The 12,510-nt window shown below is 40.9% G+C and overlaps 1 protein-coding gene across 2 annotated transcripts; it reads left to right on the top strand.

Annotated features, from left to right (window-relative positions):
* Positions 1-611: 611 nt before the first annotated feature.
* LOC127479033 (solute carrier family 2, facilitated glucose transporter member 11-like) lies at positions 612-10,627 on the top strand. 2 transcript variants are annotated; one of them, XM_051805514.1, is made up of 13 exons: positions 612-663; positions 1,619-1,677; positions 3,231-3,329; positions 3,749-3,909; positions 5,525-5,649; positions 5,898-6,027; positions 6,589-6,737; positions 7,277-7,464; positions 7,611-7,721; positions 8,228-8,329; positions 8,494-8,569; positions 9,255-9,382; positions 9,718-10,627. In XM_051805514.1, exons 2-13 carry the CDS (start codon positions 1,654-1,656, stop codon positions 9,922-9,924), a joined length of 1,500 nt encoding a protein of 499 aa, XP_051661474.1. In that variant the 5' UTR covers positions 612-663; positions 1,619-1,653; the 3' UTR covers positions 9,925-10,627. The 2 variants fall into 2 exon arrangements, with proteins under 2 accessions (XP_051661474.1, XP_051661473.1); XM_051805513.1 differs by lacking the exons at positions 612-663; positions 1,619-1,677 and having other exon boundaries at positions 3,204-3,329.
* Positions 10,628-12,510: the final 1,883 nt, after the last annotated feature.

Here is a 12,510-nt window from a genome sequence, read left to right as displayed (position 1 = left end):
ATGTTGTGAGATTTACTGTCCTGAGCACAAATATCACTAAAGGATATCTCTAAGATACCTGCCAATTACTTTGTTAGCACTAATAAAGAAACTGCACATCTACTAAGGGGGCCTCAGCACAGTGTAAGCAATAACAGCACAGAAGCAGTACAGTCACTAATCACCACAAATGCAAAAGACATTACACATTATGGGAGTCATGAGAGGAAGACTCTTAACCTACTCAAAGTAGGAATCCTAAATCAATGTCCAAGAGAAAAGAGTGTAAGTTACAATATGTGTAAATACACGTAGAAGAGGGTGAGGTACAACATAAGAAAATATGTTCAATAGACTGCATTTGAGAAGGAATGTCCCATGCCAAAAGCTTTGTGTTATTGCCTGCTTGTGGCTTCCCCCAATATCATCTGAGCAAGACAGATACCAGCAGCCAACATGGCATTTCTTCCCTCTGTCAGATGCACACCATGTTATTTCAACTTTGTATAACTTTACAGAAAAGGAAATTAATTCTTAGCATCAAAGGGACAGTCTTGTTTGTGCTCTAACAACAGATTATCTGCTGGAGAACCTAAACTGGGAACAAATCACCCCATGAACTCTCAGCACACATCAAGAGCAAAGTCAAGACCACGACGAGGCTGTGCAGTGATGGGAGAAGAGGTCAGGTGCTGCCACACGCTACATTTCAGCCATTAGCTGGAGAATCTGTGAATATGCTTTGCATGTGATGTATTTTCCAGTAAATATGACTGCTTGCATCCAATAAGCCCTCTATGATTTCTTCCTCCTCTTCTCTAACTGAAGTGTAAATGGCAAGTGATAACTAAGCTATTTACCAACTCAATAAATACAAACCCCTCCTAATTGTGAAATAAATGAAGTTAAAGCCTTCGAATTTTCTCTCAGAAAAACAGAGACATCAATCCAGCTGTGGAGGTTACAAAACAGTTCCAAAACAACCTTTTTTTCATCACAGGCACAGAAATAAGCATACTGACTAATGGAAATGCCAGACAAAAATGTGCATAATGAATTTTTTTCTCTACTCGCAAAGGAAAACCAGCTACTATTAAATACTGAGCTCACCAAGCCTGGTGTGCCACTGTGGAATCACTAAGTTTGCACCACATTTCAAAATCATGGAGCAGTTCAGTTCCTTTCAGTAATGATTAAGTTATGATGTGCTCCAGTTACCGTCACATGAAGACAGGATAGATCTTTCCTGTTATATGTCAAAGTCCTATAGTTCATTGTCCAAGCCCCACCTAAGATTCCCAGCAGATCATTTTGTCTCTACGTTTCTCAGTTTGTACTGAAAACTGAGCAAAGTCATGATTATGGTAATCCTGTTTAAAATTGTTGTCTCAGCTCTCTATCTCCCCAGCACAAGACAGTGCTGATGAAGTGAACAGGTTCCCTGCAAGGGAGACCAACTTGGTTATTTGGACATAACCATTGGTTGAAATATTTAATCCAACAATCCTAAACTTTGTACAACCGCTGAAATGGGTGTAATCAACTCAAAAGCCTCCGAAGTAAACTTTAACTTCAATGACATGGGACCAGTTCCCTGATCCTGCTGTTGTATAACGTGAGCACTTGGCTGCTTTGGCAGGTACCTGCCAGGGAGCAACAGGCTCTCCCAGAGAGATGGCTGCCTTCTTCTCCAACCTGGTGAGTATCTGCTCACTTCTTCTCAGGGCTATGGCTTAGAAAAGACAAAGCTAACAAAATACAGAAGATTCAGATTCTTTAAGGATTTTAAGTCCCTTTGGTACAGAGACTGTCTTTCCTCTCTGTGTTTAAACATCACCAAGAACAATGGGGCCATGAAGATGGTCTTTTCTATGAAACAACATGAAATGAAATGAATGAATGAAATTAATGAAATGAAATAAAATAAAAATAAAAACAATTCTGGTAGTTCCACCATTGACAATGCTACTTTACTTTTGTCTTCTGAATTACTGAAAGAATACTAATTGTTCACCACCCTGATTTCTTCCCAAAATAATGAATATTTTAACCTTGCTGCGAAAGGCTGAGAAACCATGACATAAGGTTTAAAATAAATTACTTTCTTCATTTCATCAAGAGGCAATCAATATAATCCACTGAGTTTCCACAGTCTTACACAGGGAAGAAGTGATGTGTATTGTTGCTCTGTTTCTCTTAAAAAAAAAAAAAGGAAGAGTGAGAGGGTGAGTTCTTAGTTTGTTTGAATGGTCTTGCCAATTAGCAAATCCATTGAATTTGAGAGAGGATTTTTAAGGAAATTTAGAGTCTTCTTTCTGGTCCACAGCTTCCTGGTTCTTGACATGTGATAATTCCAGAAATCCAGATGTGGCCCAATTAAATAACAATCTGTTGAAAGATGGACTTAAGGTCTAAGTAGTTACTGTTATGTTTTCTCCTTATTTACAGTTAAAATTATTTCATTCATCAAAAAGTGTATTTCAGTCCCTAATCCTTGAGCAAGGAAGTTCTAGACAGACAGTATCTCACTAACTTGGAAGATGCCAAGCCCTTCAATATGCAAGCACACCATTTCATGGTTAAATAAATAGAAAAAATAAAATACTGAGAAAGGAGAAATGAAATCCCAAATCAAATTCAGGAAGATTTTTATTTGAATGCAACTACAGGGGCTATTCCCATAATTATAACTATATTTATGTTATATTTATATTGTGTAATTATAGTCCATGCCTTCCTGAAAAAGCTGAATGTCAAAAGGGTATTTTCTTAATTATGCTTAAAGATACAATGCAGTCAGAAACTAAAGCAGAGAGTATAATAAAATGTTGTTGATTTTTAATGCTGTACTTCTGAGACACAACATTATGGTTTGGTGAACGTCAGTTATTGTCGACTGCAGACAAGGAAACTGATTCTCTCTTCCCTGCATCCAGGGCTGACACCCTTATTCAGCCAACCTGTCAGATATTGTGGGCACAGAGTGAGAGCTACACTCTTGAGAACATCTCTTAAAACTCCTTTTTCTTCTTGCAAGCAGAGTGATGGATTATCCCCCTTACAGTGGCAGGTAGTTTGCTATGGCACTGTGGATGATGAGAGTGTTTCAGGAGTAGATTAGAGGGATTTTGAAAAATGTTTATATTCAAGAGGATTTGAAGTAGACAAAGAGGAAGGACCAGTGTGGATTTGGCCCTGCACAGATCCAGACTAATGAGAAGCTGATGGAGCATTTTATGTTTGCTTTGCAGGTTCAGTTCCGGGGACTATATCAAATGATCTTAGTGCTGGGAATTGGTGGTAGCTTCCCATATGGATTCCACATTTCTGTCATCAACTATCCTTCTGTGGTAAGGAGACATCTCCCTGAGGCTGATAAAACAAATGGAGTTCTCCCATAAATCTCAAATTTACTGACCATTCACAGTCTGTACCTTTTCTTTGGCTAACAGTAACATCACATGTGCAGAGAACCTTTTCTCCTTTAAAGAACAGGACAGCATTTTCTGTTTTAAATAAGTTTTTACCACATAGTATACAAGTCCCCATAGAAGGATAACAAATGTGCTCTTAGCATGCTTGCCAGGAAGCTTCCTGAGTGATATAAACTTGTAGATTTTGCAGTGCGATCTCAGTGAACTTGTTTTACTAAGGAAGACTCAAAATAAATCTAACATTAGAACCACAGGCTCGATCTGAAATACAACATCCAAATAATATGAAGGGATCTTATACCCCTGATCCGGTCAAATCTCATTCTGTTTTTCAGCACATCAGGAAGTTTATTAACGAAACGTGGATAGAGCGACACGGCTCCCCCCTCCATCCCGAGACAATCATGCTGCTCTGGTCCTTCATCGTGTCTGTTTATGGGATAGGAGGGCTCCTGGGGTCCCTCTTCTGTACCTACGTGACTACAAAATACAGGAAGTAAGTGCTTCTTGTAGCAGCTCCACAGTCAGAAAGTGCAGGGAAATACCAAGGTGAACAAATGAAGCTCTTTTTGGTTGAAGCAGTCTGGTCAGACACAACGGGTTGGGTTTCCCAGCACATCCACCTCTTCCAAGTAGCAAACAGCCTTCTGCCTTGTTTATCTGCCCTCCCCAGGGAATTGTACTCTGTAAAGGCTGCAGTCATCATCACATCACCAGATCAGTGCCTCTGGGAGTAGTGGCATAGGGTCACATTCTCTTCAATGTCCCCTATGGCTCTCATAAAGGTCTCCCAAGCTTTACAAACCCCAATGAAAGAGCTGTGTGTCTTGTGTTGTAACACATTATATGCAGTTACTCAAACACCTGGAAGATATCCTTAAGTGACAAAGAAGAACTAGATTTCCGTTTAAATACACTCATTTTGGGGTACAGACATTATATTAAATATTCAGATTCAGCCTGATGAAAATATGAACAAAAGAGAAAAAATAAATTGCCTGTAAGTACACTGTAAAGATACAACCAGCACCAAAACAAATGTCCAAGAGACATCTCTGTTCTTGGGAATCCATTTTACTGAAAGTCAGTTCCCAGGCTGTCTTTCCCACTAGATGGAGGAAGGATCCCTCACCAGTGTGGTCTGTTCTCAGTGCCTTGTGTGTAACACCACTGATTTCGTTTGCAGAGCAATTGGCAAATATATCTACTTGGTGTGACCACTTAAAGATCTGCTCCACAACACACTGATCCAGAGGCCCCTCATATGGGTCTCATCAAACCATCTTAGCCTGCCTGCAATTGTGTTCTTTCCTATCAGGTAAGTGCCCCCAAGAGATTTCTTGTGGGACACTGCCTCATCCCACACACACAGGGTCTCCCAAGACTGGAAACAAGATCATGCACTTCTCCCATGGGTCATTTAACCCATGATAACCTAATTGCTGAATCCCAGATTAAACACAAGGGTCTCTGTGAATCCTTAATGTGTGCAAGGGGACTCTTGTCTAACAAGCATCACAGCAAAACATCTGAGTGCAAAAGACTTTGAAACTTTGATTTGAGCCTGAAGCATCAGGGCTGTGAACACAGCAGGCCACAACTCATACAGAGGCACTTTTGAAATGATATACGCCTCTAAAAACTCTTTCTGTCATCTCAGATCACACCCATTTAGCCAAGAGTATCTTTAATATGAGCCATTCTAGAATGGGACCTGTGGATTCAGACTGTTTTTGGGAGACAACCTGGCATTTTAAGAGGAGTTATAGCCATTTAAAAATCTTGGTGATAAAATGGGCCAGTTGTTCGATCTCTTCCCCATTTGTACTGTGGAAATGCTGACAGAGCGTTCCAACTCTTTAAATTCTGAGCTCAAAAATATCAATTAATTCAAATCTAAAGGATCCTAAAATTTCAAAGAATCATTTTGACTATCCAAAGTCAAAATTATTTCATCTGTTCCTCAAAATAGGAGGAATGGCTCTACCACGCTTCCTGTCAGAGTAGTTCAAAAGAGTACAAAAGGTTCACATTTCACACTAAAATCTCAAGGCCTTTTGAGATTTTTTGTTTGGGTTTTGGTTTGGTTTTGGTTTTTTTTTTTTTTTCAGAAAAAAGTGCCAAATATTCACCAACCTGATCATGCTGGCAGCTGCACTTTTCATGGCCTTCAGTAAAACAGCCAAATCCTTTGAGATGATTCTGGTCGGGCGCCTTCTCTACGGCATTGGTTCAGGTATGTGCTTGTGCCAGTGGGGACTGCAAGAGTCTCTGCTGTTCTGGGATTGTCTCTGCAGCCATTCTTGGAGAATGATTTTTAAAGCAATTATACCAGGCACTTAATAAAAGTGAAAGACATCACCCCTTTTGCAAGAGATTGTAATCTAAATATCAGAGCGAATGGAAACTGTAAGAGAGGAAGGAGTCAGAAAGTTAAGCTTTTCTAAATATTTTAACAGTCATTTATCCTCCTCTGTGTTCAAGGTTTTTCTATGAATATACATCCTCAGTATGTAGGAGAGATTTCACCCAAGAAGCTGCGTGGATTTGCCAACTCCACCGTTTCTGTTTTTCTGACCCTGGGAAAACTCACAGGACAGGTCTTTGGACTACGGTAAATTCTCCAATCTTTTGGTCAGGTTACACTAAAAGTACAAATCCTTCTACAACCTTACCCTTCCACCTAGTCAGTGACTGAGAAACACTCCCATCCTCCCTAGGAGGACCATCACATCCACATCCACCTTAGTTTTAAGGCAGATATTTAATTTTGAATAAAGAAGGCAGAAAATTAATTACTCATAATATGATTTCTTCTTATTTCCACACCTTTTCTACTGGGGGACTTCCCCTTCAAAATTTACTGTACTTACATAAAAAGTCTTAGTTTTGGTCCTGTGACTAAACAGTGGTCAAATGAGTCTCATCAGCTCTCTAGACATTACACTGGGTCCCAATGATATTTAGAAAGTTTTTCAAAATATCGAATAATTCCTTTAAAATAAAATTGTCAGGAATAAAAATAGCAAAATTTGTGAAATTTGCCAAATTATGAATTCAGGGTTTTGCTCCACTGCACTCTTGAATGGGATCTGAGCAACCTTCATCACTCAGAAAAACTTCCTGAACATTCATTCCATTATTTCAGCATTTTTGTTTCACATACACTTTCCAGGGAGATTTTAGGAAGCGAAGCTTTGTGGCCATGGTTGTTAGCATCTAGTGGACTTTCAGCATTGGTTCAACTGGTTACCCTCCCATTTTTCCCCGATTCACCATCCTACCTCCTGATACAGAAGGGTAATGAGGAAGCCTGCAGGAAAGGTAGAGTGTCTGCTTTCCTCACTTACTTCACTTCCTTTGCTGTGTTAGGGTGACAGCCCGTGCAGAAGACAAACAGGGCAGAGCTGTACAGCACAGTGCAGTGTCACGGAGCAGAGGCAGTTTCAAACACAACAGATGAGGTCCCTATGACAATGTCTGTATTAACCTGAGCCTCACTCAGTCTCATTAAGACAAGAAACACAGTCATGTATCAGCACGTCTAGCATTTCCCACTTTGGTGGGCACTGCTTTGCTTCTTTAAAGGAAATGGTTTAGGCACCTCTTTTTTCAAATTCAATAAACTGTACTTAAGTGTTGACTTTGTTCACAATTAGGTCAACTCCACGTTAGAAAGCTACACTATACTGACAACCAGTGAGTCAAAATTCTTCTGAGTGCCCACTGCCCCAGCCCCAACCACACAGCAGAAGCAGTGCCACCATCTCACACACAGACAGGCAGACTAAAGGGTTTAATGTAACCACTGCTGATGGAGCTGCAGAGGCAGAACAATCCACCTCCCTCTTTCTCTCCAACAGCCATCAGGAAGCTCTGGGGGGAAGGAGAGCACCAAGCAGAAATCGATGACATTATGAAGGAGAAGGGTGCAATGGGGAGCACGAAAACCCTGCGTGTCCTCGAGGTGATCCAAGAGCGATCTCTGCGCTGGCAGCTTTACTTCATGATGACTGTTATGACCACCCTGCAGCTCTGTGGAATCAATGCAGTTGAGTGCCCTCTTTATCCCCAGCACAAGGGACAGCACTAGGCAGCATAACAAACCCCTCTAAGTCAGTGTTATTATACCAGCTTAGAATTGCACCTCAATGCAATGCTTTTTTCACAGGTGCATTTCCTCTCTGCATTTTTCAGATATACTTCTACTCTTTTGAAGTGTTCCACACAGCCAAGTTTGAAGAATACCTTATCCCATATGCATCCCTGGGAATTGGGTTGTGTGAATGCTTATCCTCTATACTGTGTGTAAGTCTTTTCAGACTTGAGTTTGAAGGAAAAATTTAATGTGGTCAGCAATTGTACTTTTCCTTTCCTATGACTGGGCTCGGGGGAGATTTGCATAACCTAAGACACATCTTCCTGCTTCTGCAAAACCACATGCAGGATAAAAGGCAGTTCTTGTTCCAGATCACTTGCATGAGTGTATGTCTTTAGACTAAATTTTATTCTGTAAAATAATTTTCTGATGTTCTGGATTAGGTGTGGGTATGCATGTGTGCACAATTCGACATATGCCAGCAGGCAAGAAAGGGAACTGTCTAAAATCAGCCCAAGGTTGACTAATAAACACAGCTTTGTTAATCATAAATTAGTTTGAAAAAGTTAATCTAATTCACTAGGAATTGAGAGACTTAAATGACATTGATTTATGGATATTACTCATATAAATCTTCTGCAAAGAATACACGGAGAGGGGAGGAATTATTTAATTTGAGAGCTGAGATTTATGACTCGTGTTTTTTGCTTTTCAGAGCACCCTCATAGACCGGTTTGGGAGGAAGGTGCTGCTTTGGAGAGGATACACACTGATGTGTTCTGTGCTAGCACTGCTTACCATGACCCTGTCCCTGCAGGTAAGGAGGCAGCAGCCTTCTGGCCCCTTATTCAGCACCAGCCCACCTTTCCAGTCTTACCTCACAGGAGATGTACAAAAACCTGAGCCAGTGGCAGAAAATACGGAGCTCTGCCATTCTGTCACGTGTCTAACTGTTTGATATCACCCATTTCTCACCCTCAGCATCGTTTTTTCTGGATGCATTACTTCAGCATTATCTTGATCTTCCTATTCGTTGTCTTCTATGGAAGTGGACCATGTGAGTACAGCAATGGCTGTGTTGGGAGGAAATTTTGTACCAGCAACACAATTGGCAAAGGAAGAACAGAATAGTGCCATGGTGAAAAAGTTCTGGAAATCAAGGAAGGAAGGACAGACATGTACAAGTGGAAACAGGGAAAGGATATAGACACCTTGGATTTTATTGCTGATCACAAGATCTAAATAATTTAAAACGCAGTATCATCTCCAGAGGGTTTGAGAATGAAATTTCAGAGTGATTTTTAAAATACTCAGCTAAAAACAGAAATCTAAGCATTGCAATGTACGTCACAGTACTCATCTTGCCTACATGTTATAGTAATAATTTTCATTAACCTAGCAAGCTAAGCTTATGCCTACGAAAATGCTTCAGGTGGAACTGACTCCAGGAGCCAAAAGGGGAGCTGGTTTTATAAATCATTGCACCACTAATGGCTACCAGTGCAATGTGGAACTGCACAGAGCCACTGGTACCAGAAAAACAATTCCAGTACACGAGAGAAACCTAAATTAACTGCTGCAGTCCCTTTCTGGAATCAAGGTCTTTCACCCTCATAGCAGTGGCCACCTACCAACAGGCCACCTATTCTACCTGTCTGTGATCTGCCACTGCCATTGGGAGGAACTTCAGCAGGAGCAAGGAAACGAACATGCCTGGTTTGTGTTTGGCTTTTCTTTTTCAGCTGGAGCCTCTGTAGCTGTCATGGTTGAAATCTTCAGCCAGTCATACAGACCATCAGCCTTTCTGATTGTTGGCTGTATCAACTGGATGGGACTGTTCGTACTTGGGATGATTTTTCCACTGCTTGTTGTAAGTGACTCTAAGTGGATCCCTCCTTCCAGGAGAATCCATTTCTGAATGCTGACAGGGAGCAAAATAACAGCAATAAATTGCAATGACATGCAAAGCTTAGAGCTCTGTCCAAACACCAAACCTGTTCAGGAACTCTCCAAGCCTGTCAGAGGAGCAGCAACAGGACTCAGGTCAAACATGGCCAGTGGAAACTCCTGGTTTGATACCTGTCCTGGATTGTGTACTGAGCACACTTTTGAATTTTAATCTCAAAGACATGGGCTTGCACTAAAAGGCAGGGAAACAGAAATGAGATTCTTGTTTTCCTTACAGTGTCTCATTTCTGCTTGCAGGATAACCTTGGACCCTTCTGCTTCCTCATCTTTTTGGCAATTCTTGCTTTATCAGCAATTTTCATTTACCTGTATCTTCCTGAGACCAAGGGAAAGTCAATCATGGAAATAAAAGCAGAGTTCAACAAACTAAACTTTGGGAAAAAAGAAACTTCCTTCACTGAAAATAACTTTCCTAAGGAACAGTTGGCTTGCACGAAGCTCTGAGTGTTCAGAGGAGAAATTTGCATCTCTTAGAAAAGACAGGAAACAATGTTGCAATAGAACTAAAAAGGAAACATTAAAACCAGACTGCAAGATCTTCTGTCTCATTTATTTTTTTTCTTTTCCCTTTTCCTTTTCTTTTCCTTTTTTTTTTTTTTTTTTTATAGCTATGAAACTCATCATGCCAGAGTTCTATTTCTGGATGATATCTAAATGTTTTCACTGGAAATTTCCCCACTCAGTTTCAAGACATACAGGGTTTTTTCACATTAAAAACCCTTTTATGGTAGTACATCTTAAGAATTTTTAAAACATTCTGTTAACAGCCCACAGGGCCCAAAGAAGAACATACACAGAGGCTCTGCTCACAGTCCTGGACCCACAGCCCTGGGCCTCAGTTGGTGTCCCCTGTTCCCAGGGTCCTGCCCAGTGCCACAGATACCTGAGCAGTCTGTTATTGGCCTTTCCTAAAGGAGACCTCACTAGCAGGAAGTACCTCATAACCAGGAACCTGCTGGAAAACAGCTCAGAGAAGAGTGTCAGAAATATGAAAGACTAAGTAAAATAATTTAAGAGGACAAACCGAGAGAAAGAAGGATTAAGAAGGTTAAATGTCATGAGGATGGGGAAACACAGAAGTCTGAAGTACTTGGCTAGCAGGCAGACAGAGGAAAAGCTAGATATGGCATTTAGGGTGACCTGAGCAGACATGGACTAAAAACTTAGCACAGCAAATGAGGAAAAAAGGTTCCAGCATGACAACAGAAACAAATATTGAAAGTGAAATTGTACTGTGCAACAAACCTTCTGGAGATGTAATGGAAAGCTCAGTGGAGAACATCCCAGTAACTCTAGGCAGGGAGAAGGACCTACCAAACTGACATATTATTGTATGCAAAAGAAGAAAAACGGCTGCTATAAAGTAAAGTAAAGGACAGTCCCAAGAGCATCTCTGGTGTCTAAGGAACAGATTTCCAACCTGGTACATCAGCTTCTGGGAATTACATCAGATGTTTTCAGAGAAGAAAGAGTTTGTTTTGGAAGTGTTTTTCTTGTTATGTAAGCAAGCTGCAAGTAAGGAGTGATTATTGTAACCAGCAGTAAAAATAGGCTGTGAATTTCATTGGAAATAGCCTAAGTTTTTCCAAGTGACCACTAACAAGTATATTTGTGACAAGATTTGTGACTAAAAGCTTTGGGTCATGCCACCTGCTTTCCACTAACCACTGAAGAAAAAAATAATCAGTATTAAAAACTACAGTTCTTCTCCTTACAGATTCAGGTGTCACTTGAGTTTGTTTTTAATGCACTGACTTAGGAAATATGCTCTGAAAAGGCCCTTCGTAGAAACAGATTTTACTTCTGGTGTTTTTTGAGGGTCTTCATTATTTTCAGAATGCTTTGCATAGAGGAGACACAATCCACTGACATGGGCTGCAGGTGAACACTGACACACAGTAATTCATCTCCCGATTTTTTATTTACTGACTTTTTTACAGCAAGGGAGCTACAGCGAAGGAACTGACTTAAAACCAACATACACCACACAACCATAGAATCACAGAATGGCTTGGGCTGGAAGAGACCTTAAAGATCATCCAGTTCCAACCCCTCAGCCATGGGCAGGGATGTCACCCACTAGATTGAGTTGCTCAGGGCCCAGGCCTGACCTTGAAGAAAATCAGCTTAAGCATGTTCTTACAGAGGCTTTCACCATTCAAAAAGTATTGGCTTAAATTACATCGTTAGAGTACAAACATTTAGTCCGAGCTACACAAAGCTCTTCCTCTTTTCCAAAGCCTGGAGAACCAAGTGAGTAGAAAAGGCCTTACCTCAGAAACTACTGGGCATAAAGACACTCATCACCTTTAACATGGAGAGATTAACAAACCATTTATTTTACTCCTATCAGCATTTTCAACCTGCTCTCCTCACACATCTCACTGCAAACCCCCCCTGCCCAGTGCCATATGATCCCTCTAAATCGCTTCTCTCAGGTAAGGCTCAACTAGGCAGCAATAAGAACTGATCCCAGCTCTGCCACATACTCCACTCTGGATGAAAGCCTCTCATGTCAGAATGCCTGTGGATTTCCTATCTCTCAAGAGTTATGACTGCTATGGGACTATTTGCACAACAAAAGAGCAAGTTGAAAACAAGCCTTCTCCAGGCGTGTAGAAACCAGTGCTCACCACAGTGGAAAATCAAGATCCTGATTTTAAGGCATCTTTGTCATGACTCAGTTATGGTTCAGGAAAGGTCTGCACAACATGTGCTACTGGGGTTTTTCTGTTATGGTCTATTCCACAGAAGGAGTTCCAGACCTCACAACTGAGTCATCCATCTCTCTTTTTTTTTTTTTTAATAATAATAAGACTTGCATAAAGAGGTACATTATAATTCTGTAACACTCGTTTTTTCACTGGTTTCACAGTCAGGCTGTATCCAAATATGAAGTGTCATCTTGGATGCTTTGGTTTCCAGAGTGCAAAAGCCAGGTTCCCTGCCAGGACAGTCCATTGGCAGTCTGTGTGAGCAGCCTGCAGATGGCACATGCAGCCTTGTCACCCCTCCCGGTGCACCTGTGGA

Source organism: Manacus candei, unplaced genomic scaffold, assembly GCF_025592945.1.
Source record: "Manacus candei isolate 608988 ecotype Guabito, Panama unplaced genomic scaffold, ASM2559294v1 h1tg000064l, whole genome shotgun sequence".
Taxonomy (NCBI): domain Eukaryota; kingdom Metazoa; phylum Chordata; class Aves; order Passeriformes; family Pipridae; genus Manacus; species Manacus candei.
The sequence above is the reverse complement of the archived record's forward strand: the minus strand, read 5'-3'. Positions and strand labels throughout refer to the sequence as shown.

What these genes read in the sequence shown, in the direction of transcription:
- LOC127479033 (XM_051805513.1), top strand. Translation starts at nt 3,204, where the DNA reads ATGGAGCATTTTATGTTTGCTTTGCAGGTTCAGTTCCGGGGACTATAT. An exon ending in GTGACTACAAAATACAGGAA is followed by an intron (nt 3,910 to 5,524) that starts GTAAGTGCTTCT and finishes TTTTTTTTTCAG; the next exon opens with AAAAAAGTGCCAAATATTCA. An exon ending in CTTCTATGGAAGTGGACCAT is followed by an intron (nt 8,570 to 9,254) that starts GTGAGTACAGCA and finishes TTTCTTTTTCAG; the next exon opens with CTGGAGCCTCTGTAGCTGTC.